Here is a 19,453-nt window from a genome sequence, read left to right on the forward strand (position 1 = left end):
GCTATGTTGAGAATACATCCTGAAGTCTACAGCAAAACAACCAAACAACAAGATTAAGAACTTGATTCCTTGAGGCTGCAAAGAATATACAGAACCTGACGTGAGATTTGGCAGTGTTCAACTATCTATGTAAACTGAGGGGGAAAACTGGGAAAGCTCAGTGCTGGAACGTAACCCAACAGGAAAGGCAGCAGCACTGATACCGGGAGCTACAGAGAAGGGGCATCTCCAAGTACTCCGTTATACCAAAAAAAGCTGTTTGGCCAGTGCAGATGCAGCAGCTTGGCTGGAGAGTGTCTTCCACTGATTGATCAAAGGGTCCCTAACAAATGGGATGCTCTTCCCCTATCCGTATGATGGAAGACACCTTGCGTCCCTGTGAGGAGCACTTAGCCTTTTTTCTTTAGCCATTCTTCTCCACTTCCATTTCCCTTAGCTTTGTTGCTAAGGGGAAAGATTTTCATTATTCCAGTGAGAAATAAGTAAAGTGCAATTATCCTATGCTTTAACAAAATTCCTAGGAAAGAACCTTTTCTATAGAAAGACTAAAAATTAAAGTTATGTAAATAAATGTGGAGGAAATGAAACAAGTAAGGACATAATAAAAATCTATATCATCCTTGGTTGAAAAAACTGTGTATAAAATATACCATTGTGAATTAGGTATTAAAGCATTTGAGTGACTTTCCTGATTTTTATTTGAATACTAAATATTGACTGAGGTAAAAGCAGGGACTTTGCTTTTTCATTTATGATCCATCAAGGTAAATCTGCAAAAACCATACTACCACCACTAGCAGGAAGGTAGGAATAGTTGCGTAAATGAAGAATTGGCAGTGGCTTACATGAGACATCTTTAATGACTACAGACAAGTTTGAGAGACCCTTTCCAAGTTGTGTGTCTCATCACCTGTCAGAAGAGGTTTTGCCTTGTGTGTTAAGGTGAATGGGACCATGGCAGAGCAGATACAAATGTTCTTCTAAGTAAGGAATCTGTTAAGGTTCGAAAAACAATACTACAGAACTCCCAAGGAGCATCCTTCACGTGGCTTTTAGTGACTTCGCTACTTTGGTACGAGAACAACCACTTAGAGTTGATCTATTTGGAGAGAGCATGGTAAGTAGACTTTAGACTGTTTTCAGGATGAGTATTAGCATTCTTCACCAGTATTTGGCAATCACAGAGAAAACACAGTAAGCTAGATCCATCCACACATAAAGTCACTGGTATCCATTTAAGATGTTTATTCCCCAAAACTACTCTTCTCCACCTCTATTGACCATGAAGTTCAGAAGGATATAGGCTATGAAGGACTATCATTGAGAGAAAATACAAATTGTAGAAAGGCTGAGATTTCCTAAGGCCTCATTTCTTGCCAGTAACTTCCTTGGATATGGTGTCTACATGGCAGAGATAATATGCAGAACTGCCAAATCCCATTTACAAATTAGGCTGTGAAAATTTCCCAGGATAACTGTAGGGTCAAAACTCAGCCATCTTCCTCTCAGTGCAGTCCTCTGCTGGGATTGAAGCATGTATCATGGGTACAAAACCTGGTTGCCCATTTCTAGAATAAAAACCGAACTGAAACTTGATGAAAGAGGATCAGTTCAAATGTCTTTTTTCTTCTTGAATAAGCATCTGAGATGCAGAAAAATCATTTGCCTTTTGTTCTGCTCAGTAGACACAATGATGATCTAACACTAGGTCTGAGAACCATGGCTACAATTTCAAAGCAGCTGCAGATAGAGCTGGAAGATTGTCTGATCAAGATAAACCTCCTACTGCTGCACAGAAGAGCCAGATGCTCATAAAAGATAACCTCTGCCCACTTTTAACAAAAAAATGTGCTATAGCTCAAACTGGAAATCTTTCACAGATCTTTCCCCCTCTGTATTTTTTAAAGTTCATTTAGCTTTTCTAGTTTGTTTGTTCCAAGAAACAATAATAGAATTATGCTTAAAATACATAAATTACATAAGACAGAAAATCAATGTGCTAAAAGCAGCATTTTGCTTATTTAACATGCATTTACAGTTTAAATCCTGCCCTTCACCAAAATTTTCCTTACTTAACTGTGCATGGTCAGATTTTCATTTTTGTGTTCTGATCTATATCTTTTTTTCCCCTCAGTCTGCAAACTGAATATGGAAATAGTTTACAGGTGGTCATTGGCAACTTTGACACACTACTGAAAAATCAAGGCTTTGTTACAGCATTAAGGTATAGTTGTAAAGGTACGAGATAAATGATAGCCAGGCATGCAGAGGCTGAAATACTATATCTCAGTCTGAGGATTGCTACTTCTCACCTGTGTCAGGAGCAAGAGGAAGAAAGGAGACATGCCCACAAAAAGTGGAGTTACCCCACAAGCAGTGTTTAACGCTCCCCAACTTGGATTTCAGGATTTACCTCCCAAAGTCACAGTCAAATTATGCAAATGACAGTGTGAGTGCTGAGGAAGCACTGAAGTGGCACCAGTGAAGAGCATTACCCAGATTAACTCCCTGCCCATCCAGCTGTCCCAGCACAGAAGGCTGCTATGCCAGTGCCAGAGGCCGGACCCCCTCCCACTGCTCCCCTTCTCTCAACTAAGGAACTGTGGTGTTTCTGCTGACTTTGAGCTTCATACTGTTCACAATTAGGTCCTTAATGACTGTAAATGTAGACATTGGACCTGAGCACATTGCTGCAAGTGAAGAAAGACAGAACTGCTGTACCTACGTTTACTTTGTTTGCAGAGAAATCATCGCAACAGGTCAGAAACATGTTTAGTAATGACTAATCTCCTAATGGGGCTTTTCAATAGGGCTCCATGACCACGAGCACCTCCTTGATGGACATGATTTGGTGTGCCCTCTAGTTAGCAGGGGCTTGTCTTTCCTTCAGCATAAGAAAGTCCAGGTGGCAGATGACTGCCACAATCTGCAAATTATTTTATTTACGCAACCTGCAGCATAATCACACAATCATTACACTGTCAGTCTAGAAATGAGCCAAAAATATTGCAAGTTCTATTATTTAGATAATTCACATTAAACCAAAGAGCTAGCCACCCATGTGGAACTGAAAATTTTGAATTCCCAGACATCCCAGCACAGTTACTTCGCTTTTACTGGGGAACTTGCCTTTCAAATTTGTGCCAGGCTTTCTTCTATATGCAGCTTATTTTCTGTCCAGCAATAAGTATGAAATGCTAAAGAAGTGCATATAAATTCTCATAAAATTCAAACACATTTTATGCACATTTGATTTATTATAGTCAGGGCTGCTCAGGTAGAAGAAAAAAAAATGCCAAACCAAGCACCAGATCCAAAATTAGCATTTTATTCAGAACGTTGGGGTCAGAGGTGTATCATTCATATTCTGGTACACAATACAGAGGCAAAGCTGTTCTCAGAAGTCTCTCCAGTTTGAAAGCTTCTTCTCCCATCCCTCCCCACCCCCAAAACATACTGTATATTTTCTCGTGCCACCAGTATCAGGCCAACTTCCCTCCCCCCCCTCTTTTTTTGGTACAAATTATGTAAAACTTTTTTGTGCTAAGAACTTTTCTCCCTCCCCAAACCAAAAAAATAATAAAAATAAAAATAAAAAAAATATTGAGTACTCTAACTACAGTTCAACAATTGAATCAATGTCACTTGTTTGCAACCTGTTTTGTAAATACTTTATCCATAAACGAAAGATATAAACATGCAAAAACCTGAATCCATAGTCCAAATAATACATACACGTGTTCTGAAGTTTCTGCACTTCTCCACAGACTATGCCAATAAAACATTATGTACACATACCATTTTTTACAGTGAAGTGGGAAAAAAATACTAGAAATTAAAAAAAAAACAAAACCCAAAAGTGTACATGGATTAAGACCAAAATGTGTCTAACATTCTAGCATTAAGAAAAAAAAATCAATTCTGCTACAAACTGGTGATATGAAAACTCCCTTTATTTGCAACCAGCTGCATAAGTTTTAGAATTTTAGTGAAAAAAGTCCCCTAACATCTAAAACTAGAAGTAATGTACATTGTTCTACCTCATGGTCTTCTCTCCCAGATAATAAAATTGTTCCATGAGGATTTTTTTGTTTATTTTTAATCTCCTTATTTTAATAAAAGCAATGCGATGTAACAAAAGCATGTTGAAGCATATTGTGTTTCACCTTACTCCTCCCCACCCCAACATATTTTGTCTCTTTAATGCATCATTTCATAAATCAGTACCATTAAAGCCTTAAACATAAAACTAATTCCGATCTGAAAAAGGTACAAAAAGGCACATAAAATCCCAGTGCTTCTGTACTGTAAAATTCAAGTGTAACTGAGCTCAATATTTTTTTCCAAACAGCATTGGATCACTGATATTCCACGGAGCCCAAATTGGTTTGCAGCCTAAGCCAAAGCCTTCAGCAAGCACTTGTGCTAGTAGACTACAAAGTTAAAGCCTAGCTTCTGTATGCTTTTGGGGAATATCAGTTGAAATGTTTGTACTTGTCCAAAACCAAAGTTCACTTTGAAGTTCAGTCATCGCCTCCACCGTACATATCAGCAAGTTTCTTGAAACGTGGGCCCCAGTCATTTAGGTAGTCATAGTCTTGCTCACCACCACTACTTGAGGAGTTAAGAGAGCTCAAGGATCCAGCAGTGGAGCCACTTCCTTCATAGTCAAAGACTAAGAGGGAGTCATATGGTGGGGCTGTAGGGTCATTGTCAGCTGCTTTAAGTCCCTGCAAGAAGGAGAGGGAGAATAGAAGATAAAGTTCTGTATCTGAGAACAAGACAAAACATAACTGGAATACTGCAGTACAGTCATCTATTAAGCAGCACCTGAGAAAACAATGTTCTTCCTCTTCTCCTGTTCAGTGCAAAACAGGACAGTTATTTTTGTAACTCCTTTTAGAATGACCAGGTTTCCAGCATTACAGTACTGGACATTTCAAATGTAGCTGCAATTACAGGTCTAACAAAACCTTAAGAGAGCATCATGGCACTGGGACCAAAGCTAATAAATAAACAGTTTCAGAGCTATACAGCTCACAACCTGCAGCATGGGCAATATGAGAATGGTTAAGCAGACAGACGGGGAAAGAGAAATAGTCATGTTTGCAGAGATTCCCTTTAACAGCCATCTCACATGGCCAATAACATACCCACTGACTTTTCTGGCCTGCAGTCCATTTGCATGTGCCAAAATCCTTATTTAGTTAGTCCTGTAAATTCATGCACCTCTGTAGGTTGCTGAGAGAAAAAGGTACGGTATGTTGGCTTAAGCCTTATGTGTTTTCCCATAGCTACCCATGAGATTCCACCTGCTCTTCAGAAAAAACATGCACACAGTGATATCAAAGCTAAATACAAGATTATAAACATTTTTGTTTTCTCGTTTCAAGGTACTGAAGTTATCAAAACAGGAATAGTGGGTCTTCAGTAATTTTAAATTTCTAGTCTACGGAACTTAATAACCCAAACTAAAACCAACACAAACAGAGTAAGAGGAAAATCCAGGAAAGAATCACATTTACAGAGAAAAGTCTCTTCCCTCCCTGTTTTCTTACATAAGTCCAAACCAAAAAAATTATACGAGTAACTAATTTTAAAATATGAGACAATTGCTCTGTGCTTACCCACAGAAGATTGACATGTTGAATATAAAAGGCTGAACTCTGAAGTTAAAAAGGACTATTATATTTTGTATTTTTCAGCCTCACAGTTTCTTCCATGGGATTAGCAATTTTTTTCAAGATCTTCCACTTTGAATAGGATCTACTCAGGCAGTCACTGACATAGGATAATCTATCTTCCAGAATTCTATAAGGCTGTGCTGAGATTTTAAATTGCACACTATTAATTTTAACCAGTGCTATTTGTGCTGGTTTTGCTTTTAATTTTTAATGTTTATTTATTTAAAGAATGGTTTTATTATACTCCCACTTATTTGAAGGAATGAGTGTGCCTCCTTCAAATTATTTAACATATTCTGGTTCTAGGAAAGTCTGTTTTACTCTCAATTGTGTTTAGTCCAAATCTGACATAATGGAACCAGATGTTGATTTTTCTTCTAGAAATACACATTACAGCTAAACCTATTAATTAAAGCATATGGCACTGATAAGGTAGAAGCAAATCCTGGTTCTTTATTGCCTATCTAAAATAATTCAGATGTGTGCAAAATGTACGTAAAATAATTTGCAAATCGGTGGTGGAAAGGCCCAGCGTATTTATCAAACTAATGACCTCTAATCAAGAACACATTTTGGACTTGAAATGATCATTTCATGTAGTGCAACAACATCAAGCAGGTTATTAATAGCCTGCATTAGAAGCACAATTTTGAATTATCTGATAAGAATAATTGGTGACGCTTGTTATCTCTCTTCTTTGGCGTTTCCCATCCTGATGGTCATAATAAGCACAAAAGATCTGAGATTTCGAAAAGGCAATTGCCAGTGCTGGAAGACTCTCCTTACCAACTTCAAAGCAGCAGACAGTTCTAAGGCTTTTTCTCAACTTCTGCTGCTGATGCACAAATTCAATTTTATTTCTTAGGCAGTAAATGGCTTTATGGTATCTACATCTTTCCTTGAGCCTCCTTGGGATGACAGACACCCGTGCATTTGGAACACAGGTGACACAGAAGAAGAATAAATAGCACTTGAGGTTAAGGAGTGCTGAGGTATGAATCCCAGGTATCCATGTGTTAAAGTCATTTAGAAAGTCAGTTTGGAGAAGAAATGCTATTTCCCTGCAGTTCCACCTACTTACAGCCAGCCAACCATGGGATAACAATTTATTAATAAAATCAGTCAGCAAAACATTTTCCTACATCACTGCAGAGATTCTGATATCTATCAGCCATCCATGGCAAGGTAGAAGGCAGCCTCTTTCTCTATGCTTTTCCAAAGGGGAAGTTGTAATTTTTGTTTTCAATTTGCTGTTGGTATCTCACGATAGCATTTAAAAAGAAAACTAGTTTGAGCTACTGACTTACAAGATAGTATCTCACTAACAAATTCACAGTTTCAAAGGTTGTGCTAGCAGTGTAATCCATTTCATTCAGAGAATGTAGCTATGGGTCACGTTATGGAGGTATTGATTCAAACCCACAGCACAAGTTACACTAACATTTGCACTTATCTTCTGGATTAAAATTCCTCAGATTCATAGTATAGTGATTCAGCTTAGTATCTAACTCTTCAAATGACAACCAAGCTTTCTCCTATATTTGTGTGGAAAGTTACAAATTAAAATGAGAAAGAAATACTATGATGTTTTCACTCTCCCTCTGCTAAGCCTATGCTTTGAACGTACCCAGTCTACTTCCAGGTGTTGCTGCTGGGTTCTACAGCACGTCTGACAGCTCTGGCAGTGATATCAGCTTATGAAGCTCCCTTTGGTTTCAGCATTGCCACCTTTTTTGTTTATTATGCCACTCCTTTCTGTGGGTGGTACCACAGCCTTCCGTATCTGCACAACTGAAAAAGCAACAAATGGCTGCCAGAAGTGGCTTCTACTGGTTTTGCTGCCATGGTGTTGTCAGCCGCTTCTGAAGAGAGATCTCAGTTTTTGCCAGATGTGTTGAAGAATCTCAGAGCAGCAGAGTTGTTAGAGTTACTTGGTTTACAGTTTCCTGATCTGAAAACCCAAAGTTTTCACTGGAGAGAGAAGCTCATTCAACAACAGAATTTCTGGGGCACATACCTGGGACCAGGGGAACCTGCTGGGATAGTGAACTAAGTCACATTTCCTTGCATCTGCTATACCACTAGTGCAGAGCAAGAAGTCGCAGAAGAACCATGGCAACACAAAGGTCAGCTTGAGACCTAAGACAGACTGAGTCACAATCTCACTTTTTTCCTCTTCCTCTTTTATATAAGTTGTAGCAACTTTCACTAAGGACGAGATAAGGGGCAGAATGGGAGAATCTACAGTGCAAGTTATACTTGCCTTAGTACATGTAGCATTCTCAATTTCTCTCAAATCAAAGGAAAGAAAACCCTTCAAATCTTGAATTAACACGAAACATTACAAAATGTAATGCTTTTATTTTCATTAATTCTACTACTTAATCAGATTCAGCAGACTTTTGATGAGAAGGAAAGGAAGAACAGAGTCCTCCAGGGAAATAAAAAAAAATAGTTTATATCTGGAACCATTTTTTGACTTGACAAGAGAAAATAGAAAACATCGAAGGGACTCTATTCTGCATGGAGGTGCACCCTATCAATAACCATTTACCCAGAATGAATTGAGGGTCCTCCATGTCCTCATGGGATGAGACTTTTAGTTTGTAATTTAAATTTAGTTTACCTCAGGCTATGTCCTCAATTGATTATAAACATATTCTTAGCCACAAACTCTCCACCACAATATAATTTGCTTGAGATTTCTAGGGACAATATAGGTGGTTCTTGAAAACGGGATTAACAAAGCTACTTCAAACAGGACTAATTTATACTGTCCTGCAAATCCTGACTATTCTAAGTGTTAATTATGCTCCACACTCTGCAGGTTATGCTTTAAAAGGCTCAAAATGGAAAACAAGGTCTACAGAGGATTCTTAATAACACATGACTTATTTCACTGACTTGTTTGTACAGTGGACTGGAAGAAAAGGAGGTTTTTCCCTTCCCCTCTTAAATTAGAGATTCATCTATCCATTGAAACAGACAAAACAACGAAGTCCCCAAGGTCATTTAGCTTATGCCTGCAAAACATATTTTGACTATAAGATACCTCTGGAACCTTCGTATTTTAGACAGTTCATGGATCTGTATATATTATCTCAACTTTCTAAGTGTTATAAAAACACATGACTTTTTATCACGCTTTTAACTTGTTTTTCAACTGAGAAGTCATCAGAACACTACAAAATACTCTTATTTATGCACGTCTCATTGAGTTAAGTAGATTTAACACAATGGATGACAGCTAGAAAATAATATACAAGGAGAAACGGAGTATTGCTAAAAGGAAAAAAAACCAAAATGACCCACTAGGTCTTTTTCACTTTTTGTTTTATAACTCTGTAATAAAAATAATAAGAAAAAAAACCCAAACATGCTTTCTTGGCAACAGTAGCTAAACCTGCTAAAACCTGAAATCAATCAAGTTCTTTTTGTCAAAGGCTGGAGCAATTCAGAGGCTAATCTGAACAATGCTGGCTGTGTTTCTGAGGTGCTGGTGAACGTTCAACAGACTAAATTAATTCTCCCAAAGGATCATACTGAGCAGCATCTCTGGGAATAAGGTCAAGTCCTCCAAAAGAGCAGACACCTCCAAAGAGTAGACATCTCCAAAAGTGTTGCATCTTTTCAAACCAAGGGGATAAATACAGACTTTGCTACCGAGGTACTGACAACTCAAAGGCAGCCTCTCCCTGCTCAGCTAGTGACTGGGTTAGTTTTGTGAGTGGTTTGGATTAGAAATGCCCAAGGAAAAATTACATCTAATAATAATGAAGTTGGATGCAGAGATATATGAACTTTGCTCTTTCTTATCCTGCTATGTTATTCTTACAGCTCAGTCTATCATCTGGATGAACTGCTCTAAGAAACATCTGGTACAGGTTTTACTTGAGATATTTATTTCACTTACTTCAAGTAAAACTGAGAGAAACTTACCAGATTGTTTGAGTATAATCTTACCACGACTGCAAAGGGAGTTCTCTGAAGAGAGTCTGAAAACCTGTGCAGTCTGAATGTTTATGCTCTAGATACTGATAATTTTGAAATTTAACTATAATAGTGAATACTATTGTGAGAGACCTATTTCCCCCCCACACACCCAAGACATTTTAGAATCACCATTGTCCATTTTGCTCAGACTTTTGGCAAAACAGACAAAGCATCGACAACTTTTGGGTTAGGCCCACAGTAAAATGATACATTGCTGTGAAATCCTAAGAAAGAAATACCTTATGAAGAAGATAAGCTAAATACATAATGCTTAAAACATAGAAAATACCTCATATAGTTCCTTTCAGTCAGAGGATATAATTAATTCTGAGCTAACTTGCAGACAAGAAAATTGCCATGTTTTCTTTAACTTCGTATATATTTCCAAGGTTTATCTTAGAGTCAATGACATTAATGACATTATTTTACTGTGTATGAATAGCTGGGAGAAGCCTTCTTTTTTGGTGGGTGGTAAGGGGAAGCATAAAGGGAGGTAGTGATATAATACAGTAGACAGAAGGAAGAAAACGGCTCCATGCTCATCCTTACTGTGATATAAACATATTGAGTTAAATCAAGCCAGCAAGTACTGTTTCTTCAGCTCCATGTGTACACATTGATGCCCTCGCCCTCAAGAGCAATAGCCTACTGAAAAATAATATTGCAAGAACAGCTTGCTAAGTAATTTAAAAATTGTAGGAGGCTAGACAAACTCTGGCCCCTTCCTGGTTTTCCAGGAGAAACACACCCATTCCCTGCCTTTGCTCTGTAACAGAGCTTGACAGCTGCTTTGATAACAAGAAAAATCAGGGTTCTGTGCCACTGCCTGCCAGGTGGACAGTGTCTGGTCACAGCTGTGTGAGAACAGGATGGGAATCTCTGATTGTTTGGAAGAAGGTGAGGAAGCACAAGGAAGTTTTTCTGTGTACACTGCCTTGACCAACAAGGTGGGCTTTTTATTGTCCTATTTCTCCACTATTTTCAGAAGCCAGTTATAACTGTAATATTTAGAGGTGTAATGCATGCAGAAACCTGAAGTCTCTTAAAATACAATGTTATATAAGAATATTTGGACATTTCCTGCTAGTCAATTTCCTGTAGATCTTTTTACAACTGTATTGTTGTATACATAAAAGGGGCAAACACAATTTTCTGCAGCTTTCTAACACAAAAGACTGTAGTATATTAGCCTGATTTTTCTTCAAGGCAAACAAGAATAAACATGTTGGCAGAAACACTTCTGCAATACTCTGCAGAATGTGTCCAGGTCTAGTTACCAAAGAAGATATGAGAAAAGAAGAGAAAATAATAAACTACAATTATTATGTAGAGAATATAGTAAAAAATAGTGGTAAATTTTGGGTTAACTTTTTTTTTTCTATAACCAGCAAACAAAGAAAACACATTCTACCATAAGTACCACAACGTCAATGATTTGAGACTGACCAGTGACAGAAATAATGAAACAAATATTTGTAGGAGTATTTCTTTCAGAACTGTGAATAATCTGGTATACTCTGAATCTTAATTACATTTATCTTAACTAGATTGAAGAATCAAAAATAATGCAAAATTTTGAAAGCCCTATGACAAGAAAAGTAGTATTAAAAGCACTTATATAACATTTAATTTAGTTGCCCTGCTCGCTAACTGTATTTGATGGAATTCCTTTGGTCTTATTGAAGGCAGTGAATTTCCACTATTATCTGGATTCAGAGGGTAATGTATGAGGAGAATGAAAATTAACTTCTTCCATGATTAAATTACTGTGAGTTAATAAATGAATTTAGCCTATACTATAATTTTGTTAGTCTGTTTATTACTTGGAACCCACTGAATAATCCTGCTTGGAGATATTGTGGTTGCAGCTGATAACGTATTATGAATGTAATTAATACAAATGTAAGGAAGTTAATTGATATATCTTCTCTTTCTGTTTGAATAAGTTAATTAAATTTGCCTGCACTTTAAAAGAACATATTTACTTCTGTCTAGCAAGACAATTTTAATTGTCTAAGGATGTTTTAAAAAGTTATTATGTTCTAACATAACAGCTACTCATGCAGAGTAGAATAAACAAAATATAAAAGCTTATCAGATCTTAGGAGGAAACTCTTTTTCACTCTTCTACCTCATTAATGAAGTCCCCAATGTCCCCAGGATGAGGAGCAGCTGATCTGACTGGATACTGAGGTTCTGCATGAATTGGCCTTTCATCAAGACGTCTGATTCCAACAGGTTTGATGGCATCTGGTTCCACAGTGTCAGGCTGCTGGAGCTGGCTCAAGTCATAATCCTGCAAAATATGAAACACAGACAGGATGTTAGCAGAATTTCAAACAATATCTGTCAGAGAGAAACATGATGAGGAAAAAAGGGAAAACCCAAAGTACAATTTCACCTGAGGTCCTATTTTCAGGATTGTAATTTTTTCTGAGAATAAGTCAGTAACATTGTTATTTGCATACCAACAGGATGTTATTTGATTTATACTCTCTGCATCTACCATTTTGATTCTATTCCATCAGATTTGTAGAGCTTCTCATAAGTTTTCCATTGAGAAGTAAGGATTTGAGTAGTACTATTAAGAGACTAAACACTTTACCTAGTAACAATAATTTACTGCATAGAGCAAAGATGCTAAATCCAACCCTCATTTTTCTAAGCAGATAAATATCACCCATTCTGAGAAAAGGGCAAGCACAGTGCTCTGCAGTGTTTTCTAATACCTTCAAAGAATGAATTTAAGACTCCTTGCTGATTTCATGCGGCTTCCATAATACGAAAGCCAAAGGGGGGAAAAATGTCGTAAGAGGTACAAAGCTCCTCAGATTTGGCCTTAATTCTAAGCACTTTCTAGAGATTACTCACGAATCTGTTCATTAAGTACTTGATGCCACAGTTTCAAACTCTGGCATACTGAAGAAGTTAGCACAGCACTATGAATTCCAATATGCAATGTTTATGTATGTAAAAGTTTTAATCAGATCAATGTTTATGCATTTAAGATAGATACACCACAGTTCTCTTTGCACAGTGTGATGCATTTCAGCACTGTCATTCACCTGACTCCATGACCTCACTGTTGGCATGTCGAGAGGGTAGTCGTGCTCTAGGATGCCGTTCAAGAACTATCAGTAGATGGGGGCTCATGCCAGCTCTACCATATGCCAGATAACTGCTTGGATTATTTGAGGGGCAGGGTAAAAAGCATCCTAAATAAGCTACTTTATCAACCATCAATATCCATTTTTCAACAGTGATGTTCTGGAAAAAATCTTATTTATAATCACAACTTGCTGGAAGTCATCTGCGCAGACAATTAGATTTTTATTAGTTTCTTACTGGCTTCTCAAGAAAGGAATGCAAGCTTTTACTTCTGCTGTTACCTCACGGGATGTAGGTACTTTTTTAGAGCGTGACCTACTGCACCCTCAAAACCAGACTTCCAACATGAGGAGAAGTCTGTTGATAGCAGTGATGGTGGTTTGTGAGGAGAACAGTAACTGATTACCAAATCCACTACACCTTCTTGTTACTTGGGTCCTCAGATGACTGCACACAAATATATAGGCAAAAAAAGGTGGAACAGCTCCACTGAGATCTGAGAACGCAGTTTCACATGCTTTAATTAGATTACAAGTTCCTTGAGGCAGAGCTGTAACTCCTACCCTTCGGTACTTCATGTACCAAACAGAATAGTAAGTGATCTCCAGGAAGCGCTATGAATTGGAGAAAAGTAAACAGAATAGAACTTTTTATTACGTAAAATCAAAATAGTTTAGAGACATGCTATCAGAAAATCCTATTAAAAAGAGAAGAATGTACTTTTTAGAATTTATAAATATGTAACACGAGTGCTTTTCATACCCACCCAAGAGATAAAGGTGGAAAACACCAACAGGGAGAAATGAAAAACACATTTTTTTTCAATTCTAAGCATTTCATTATGGAGGACTTCAAATTTGACTTGGTATGGTCAAATAAAAATATATTAAAACCCGAAGAGTCTCTGGTCATTTCAATTCTAGACAGAGAAAATGTTTTTTTTTCACCCATTCATACATGTACACAATTCTTTTTACTGGTTAGTGGTCATACAGAAATGTAAAATGAATCAAGTCAGTCAGTCTAGTATCTTCACACTTAAGGACATCTTTTTGTGTGTATTTACAGTTTGAGACATATCCAGGCTCTCATAGCTAAAAACACAGCAAAAACTGCCATCCATGAGGTAACAGCAGTGCAGAATGTGTCCTTACATGGACTCCCACTTTGGTTTTCTTTTCTAGGGTAATTTATGACATTGCCATTTAGCCTTGTGTCAGAGGAAATTTATTTTGCAGGTCTATTAGTGTCCAGACAGGAAGAGAAGATCCATTGTACTTATTACCTTGGACTCTCAAACCCCTCGTATCATTAGAATCAATACTAGCTGTGCATCAGCTGAGTATGGGCAAGTCATCCACCATCTCCCCAAACTGCTTTAGTGCCAGGCAAACACAGCATCATGCAACGACTCCAGCTGTTTCAACATTCTGTCTAAAGTTGACTCTACTCAATTATTGCAAAGTAACAGAAGTAAAAATGTTCTAAAGTGCCAGGGTATAAGCTGTTCAGGGCTGCTGAAGTTCCATCCCTTCACTCAGTGCTGCTTTCACAGATAGAAAAGTGGGAAAGCTTTTCACATATTACCTAAAGCTTCTGAACAGACTTTAAGGTTAGCCCCAAGCAGAGTTTGTTAAGATAGTTAACTGCAGAACTGACAGCTAAATGGAAAAGCACCTCATCAGAGAGAGAACAAGACATGCTGGGGTAAGCTGGGACAGCCAGCTTTGAGCAATATTCTGGGTCATTATTTTTACTATTAATTTCAGGACCACAAGTCAACAGTGTTTTGGTTTTTGCGTCAGTCTTTTTCCATATAACCTGTTCATAATTACAATCTGCTGAGAGACTACTGACAGCAGTTCTTGAGGAACAAGACTTGTCCCTCCACTGGAGGTGTACTTCAGAGAAAGTTGTGAGAATTAATTCATGGGGCTGCTAATTTTTGTCCAAGGCATTTATTTACACTGTTTAGGCCTAACTCCTACAATTCTAGAAAAAATAACTCTTTCCGTTCCTTCAGTTTGGACTTAAGCAAATCCAAAGGGTTTGAGTTTTTCTCCTCAAACTTCTGGACAAACTTAGACTGTTAATGGAAGAGAGAATCTACTTAGTTTTCCTGTATTAGATGGCCACTAAATTTGCACTCATTTTGCATCTAGAAAAAACTCGGGCCTTAGATATCAGAAGTCCCAGTCTACAGTCTACAGGCAACAGGGAAACAGAAACCTCACATTCTATGACAGGAATCTAAGTGAAGCAAGCTGAACAATCCCTTGTCTTTCCCCTTGTTTATTAAGGGACCAATGATCATTGGAGACACTATAGCTATCCTTTAGATAACTGGTGGTTAAAAAGATGACAACCTTAATGCTTTATCAGTAGAACTCTCTTGATGCAATCACCAGCATTTCTGTCTCTTTGGTTAGCATCTTTGGTATCGCTATTTGTTCTTGCTGAAAAAAGCCTTGACATATGTATTAAAAAGCAACATCTGGTTGCTCTTAATAAAATAAAATCACAATGTACTAAAAGGACATTTTATCAGAAGTTGCATCTTGCAAAATCAATGAATGTCAAACAAACCCCCCACAAAACCCCAATAATCCCTTCCCCTCCAAGTTGATTTCAACATTGACCTTATTAGCTTCACTTAGTTCTAGACAGCTTTATCAAAGACTTTCACCATTACTAGTTCACACCTTAGGTTCCTGAGATGTGAGATCCCAGTGAGACAGTGCTCAATGTCAAAATCAGCTAGCCAGGTCCTACGAATTAACCCCCTTACCAGATGTGTACGCAGAAGTCTCCAAAACCCCAAAAAGCATTTCTTTAAGAATATGCAGAGTCCAAGTATCTCAACTTGAACAGAAAAAACATCCAGAATAAAAGAAAAGGCTATTTTATATTCCCCAGTAATCACTGAGAAACAAGAAAATGCAGCCTTCAAAATCTCCTCCTTAAACAACTTCCTCTTGGGCAAGGCAGCTATTCCTAGAACAGCACCTGAGTAATAAGCCCTCATACAGCAGTCATCAGTTACAGCAGAAGAGATTTTTTTAAAAGTAACTCACTTTCTGACTGACATTCAATAGATCCTACAATCCTTGAAAAAAAAAAAAGAGGGGTATAGGTCAGGAAATAAGAGTTTCTCGGAAACTTCTAGTTTTATACAGCTTTCATTTTTCTTTCTCCTGGATTAGCTGTTCTAAATTTGAAGATTTACTTAGTTTCTGGGGAAAAAAACTTAAAGTAAAAATTCTTACAGTAACTGAACCTGCCTTATATGAATGTTTACTGGAACATTAAAAAGCAGAACTGCAAACAACAGAATAAAACTACAACTTACTGAAACTATAAAATGCTATGCATAGACAGGATTGACTTTCTTTGAGATAGGAAAACTCTGAAAATATTGTAATATATTACATCTAAATTGAGCTTTCCACTATAATAGTGTAGTACCTGGAATCTGACTGACATTCATTAATGATTTATGAATCTGGCTTCTCTGTTATCTCAGAGCTCTCCGTTTATTTCCTGGCTGCTCATGAGACTGTGTTATACACTTCTAGGGGTGACTTGGGTTTTTACCTTCTACAGAACTAAAGCTTTGGTAGTCATGAACATAGGCCTGGAAATATGAGTAATATAACAAATACACTACACCTGTTTCTCATTTTCAAAGGATGCAGCCTTTGCAAAGAAATATGAAAGTTCAGATCTATCTCCATACAGGAAACAATCAACTTAATTGTCATCAGATCACTTAATTTGATGGTGTCATTCACTGAACACAATCAGCTGCTGTGGTTTAATTGCATGTAAAGCAACACTGGCAGAAATTTGCATTTCATTTGCCCCTTCTACAGGATGGTGCCTTAGTATTAACTCATTTTTTTATTTTCCAAAGAGAACAGAGCAAATTATGACATGAAGTACCTACGGATAAAAAAATGCGTTTTCCTTTGCGTTCCAAAGACAATTACTGTCTATTCCAAGTGAAATGGGATGAAATATTTTAAGCTGAATGAAAGGGAAGAAATATTTTAAGCTGAATGTTCCCACTGAGGTCTTTTAAAAACAAAGAAAAAGGACGCAAAACCCAATGCTCCTGTATCTTACCATTCCACCATCAAACCCACCAAACATCACCCTAAACAACTGTTAGAAATTTGCACTTAAAATATTGCCTGAGTACTGCATAATGTTCCAACCTACCCTAAATCTTACATTTGCTGAAAAAATGGGACTTCAAGAAAAATAAAGCACAGAGGACTGACTAGATGTAGGCTGCAGGTGGGAGGCCAGTTAAAATACTTGCGCCAACAGTTGCTCTTTATTTGCCACTTGCTTTTAGATTAATTTCTGCCATATTGCTTTTCCTATTTTTTTTATTATAGATGCAACTGGAGTATTACAAGTTAGTAATTTTTAAGATAATCAAGATGCTCAATTTTTTAATAATAAAAAAGGTGAAAGTTAAACTCCAGCTGCAGATAAAACACAGTAACAGGCAGAGGTCTTAGATATGATAAAATAAAACAAATTTGTAATGGAATTATGGTAACCTGACTTTTCATATGATGAAATAAGGATTCACCAAGGAATGACAGTAATTCCTCCACAGGAGCATTGTATGAGTTACTCATTCAAAAAATTGAAGCTACCATCTTAGTAAGCAAACATGATCCCCAAAATAACTACCTTTTAATTATAATATTGTATATTCATAGGGTATATCCTAGCAACCATTATTTCATTTGTTACCTTTAAAACTGCTGAACATAAAACATGTTCCATCTTTAATGCAATGCAAAATAAAGGTTAGAAAGTGAGAGTAAATTATCTGAATAACACTCAGAGAGGGCGGTGAAAAACAAAATATAATCACATGGATTTATAAAGTTTAACTAGTAAGTAAGGACCATTATCGTGTATACAGCAGAGGCTGTAACAAGATCAAGCACAGAAGACTAATATAATCTTAAAATGTAGGCATACAGAAAGTTATGACAATAGGGGAAAAAACCAAACCCACACAAGTTCGGAAGGATTACTTAATTTGCTTTTATTTATGACACACAAATGCTGGAACAAAGCTACCCTTTCTATAAAGATGCAATTTCTGTTTAGAATTTAGATCCTGCACACGTAACAGTAAATCATTGTGCTTTTATTTTTAATGCTATTAACACCATTGAAATAAATGCTACTATTTTTCTTCTTTACATAAAAATGTAATAAAACATGACAAAAAGCAAGCTATTGACTAATGCCAAATAAAGAAGTGATACAGGAAGGACCATGCAGAATCCTCAGAAAGAAAACTATTTTGAATAAAGTAAAATCATTGCATTGGGAACTCTTGTGCTGAAGAGATTTGAGGGTTAGATTAACATACATGTTCAAAACAGCTCATCTGCAATACTTTCAAAGCATACCACCCCCCTGCTCGGGCAACTTGTTTCAACAGGACCACCTGCATGAGGGAGTACTACTAAAATGCAAAAAACATTACAGAAATGAGCTCAAGGGAGAGGAGAGAATCATCTTGTGCAATGAGATGTATACAAAAGCAATTAAATGAAAAAAAAAATGTATCACAGTTATCAGGCTGACATATGTTGCACATACCCCAGTCAAGCACCCACTGCCTCGATGTAAGTCACACAAATAATGACCCGAGATATGCGATGAAAATGAATAAGTGATGCTTATGGGTTGTGATGTGCTATGTGCGTGAACTATGCTGCAGACACGTGCTAAGTGCTTTAATGGTTGGCCAACAGCATATTTTGGTACTTGGAACTGAGAATGGTGTTATAAGTTCACAGCACATTGTATCAGGGGAGAATTTTCACCATTTGTACCTCACAATGCCCCATTTGCTAAACGACTACAAGCTGTAGATTATGCATCCATTAATAATCAAGACAGTCACTACCAGTTTCTTAATCTGAACCTAAACTAGGCACATCTGCTTCAGAATATAAAGAAGTACACTGTCCCCCACCCCAATGAGCTTAAGAATAATTTTAGAAAAAAGAAAACAAAATACCAAGGTTTAACAAAAAAACCCCAAAACTAACCACAAAATGAACAACACTTCTCCCCCACAGCAAACCAGTCCCACTGACTTCTGTGGAATGATGCTGACTCAAAATCTCTTATGGCCCACTCCCCTATAAGTCAGGTAGCTAAACTGTTAAAAGTAGAAAATAGTAAACAAAATCCTGAGAAGAACTCAAGACCTTCTATCTGGAACACCTCTGCATCCTCTCATTCCTCCTTTATTCCCAGCTTCTGCTAGCACAGTGATCTTTCACAAAACCAAGAAAGAGTTTCTGCCTGGAACAACAGGAGAGCTGCAAAGCTTTTGGAGGCCGTTTTTCAGCCTACTTTTCTGAGGAACACAAGTTTAGGTGAAAGCAGTCCAGAACATTTCCAGTGTTGACAATGCTCTTCAGTGGTGAGCAGGCTGACTTCAGTTATGACCCACAGATCAAAAGCTTTTTTGACTTAGAGAATTAAAAGGATTTTTCTGAAATGTTGTGGATATCACATGATCCTGTGTACACTATGCTGGGCTAGAGGAAGACTGAATCATTCAAGATCCTAAATTTTCTTTACATGAATTCAGTCTGTCACACCAAACAAAGCACGCC

At 37.3% G+C, this 19,453-nt stretch overlaps 1 protein-coding gene across 4 annotated transcripts in view; it reads right to left on the bottom strand.

Annotated features, from left to right (window-relative positions):
* Window positions 1–3,312: 3,312 nt before the first annotated feature.
* CDH2 (cadherin 2) overlaps window positions 3,313–19,453 on the bottom strand; it is a 118,859-nt gene continuing 102,718 nt past the window's right edge. For all 4 annotated transcript variants that reach the window (XM_051774881.1, XM_051774889.1, XM_051774897.1 and 1 more), the window contains exons 15-16: window positions 11,809–11,973; window positions 3,313–4,730 (exon numbers count right to left, since the gene is read on the bottom strand). In XM_051774881.1, coding sequence (XP_051630841.1) covers window positions 4,524–4,730; window positions 11,809–11,973 — 372 coding nt within the window. In that variant the 3' untranslated portion in view covers window positions 3,313–4,523. The remainder of the gene's footprint in view (window positions 4,731–11,808; window positions 11,974–19,453) is intronic.

Source organism: Manacus candei, unplaced genomic scaffold (assembly GCF_025592945.1).
Source record: "Manacus candei isolate 608988 ecotype Guabito, Panama unplaced genomic scaffold, ASM2559294v1 h1tg000008l, whole genome shotgun sequence".
In the NCBI taxonomy this organism is placed as follows: Eukaryota; Metazoa; Chordata; class Aves; order Passeriformes; family Pipridae; genus Manacus; species Manacus candei.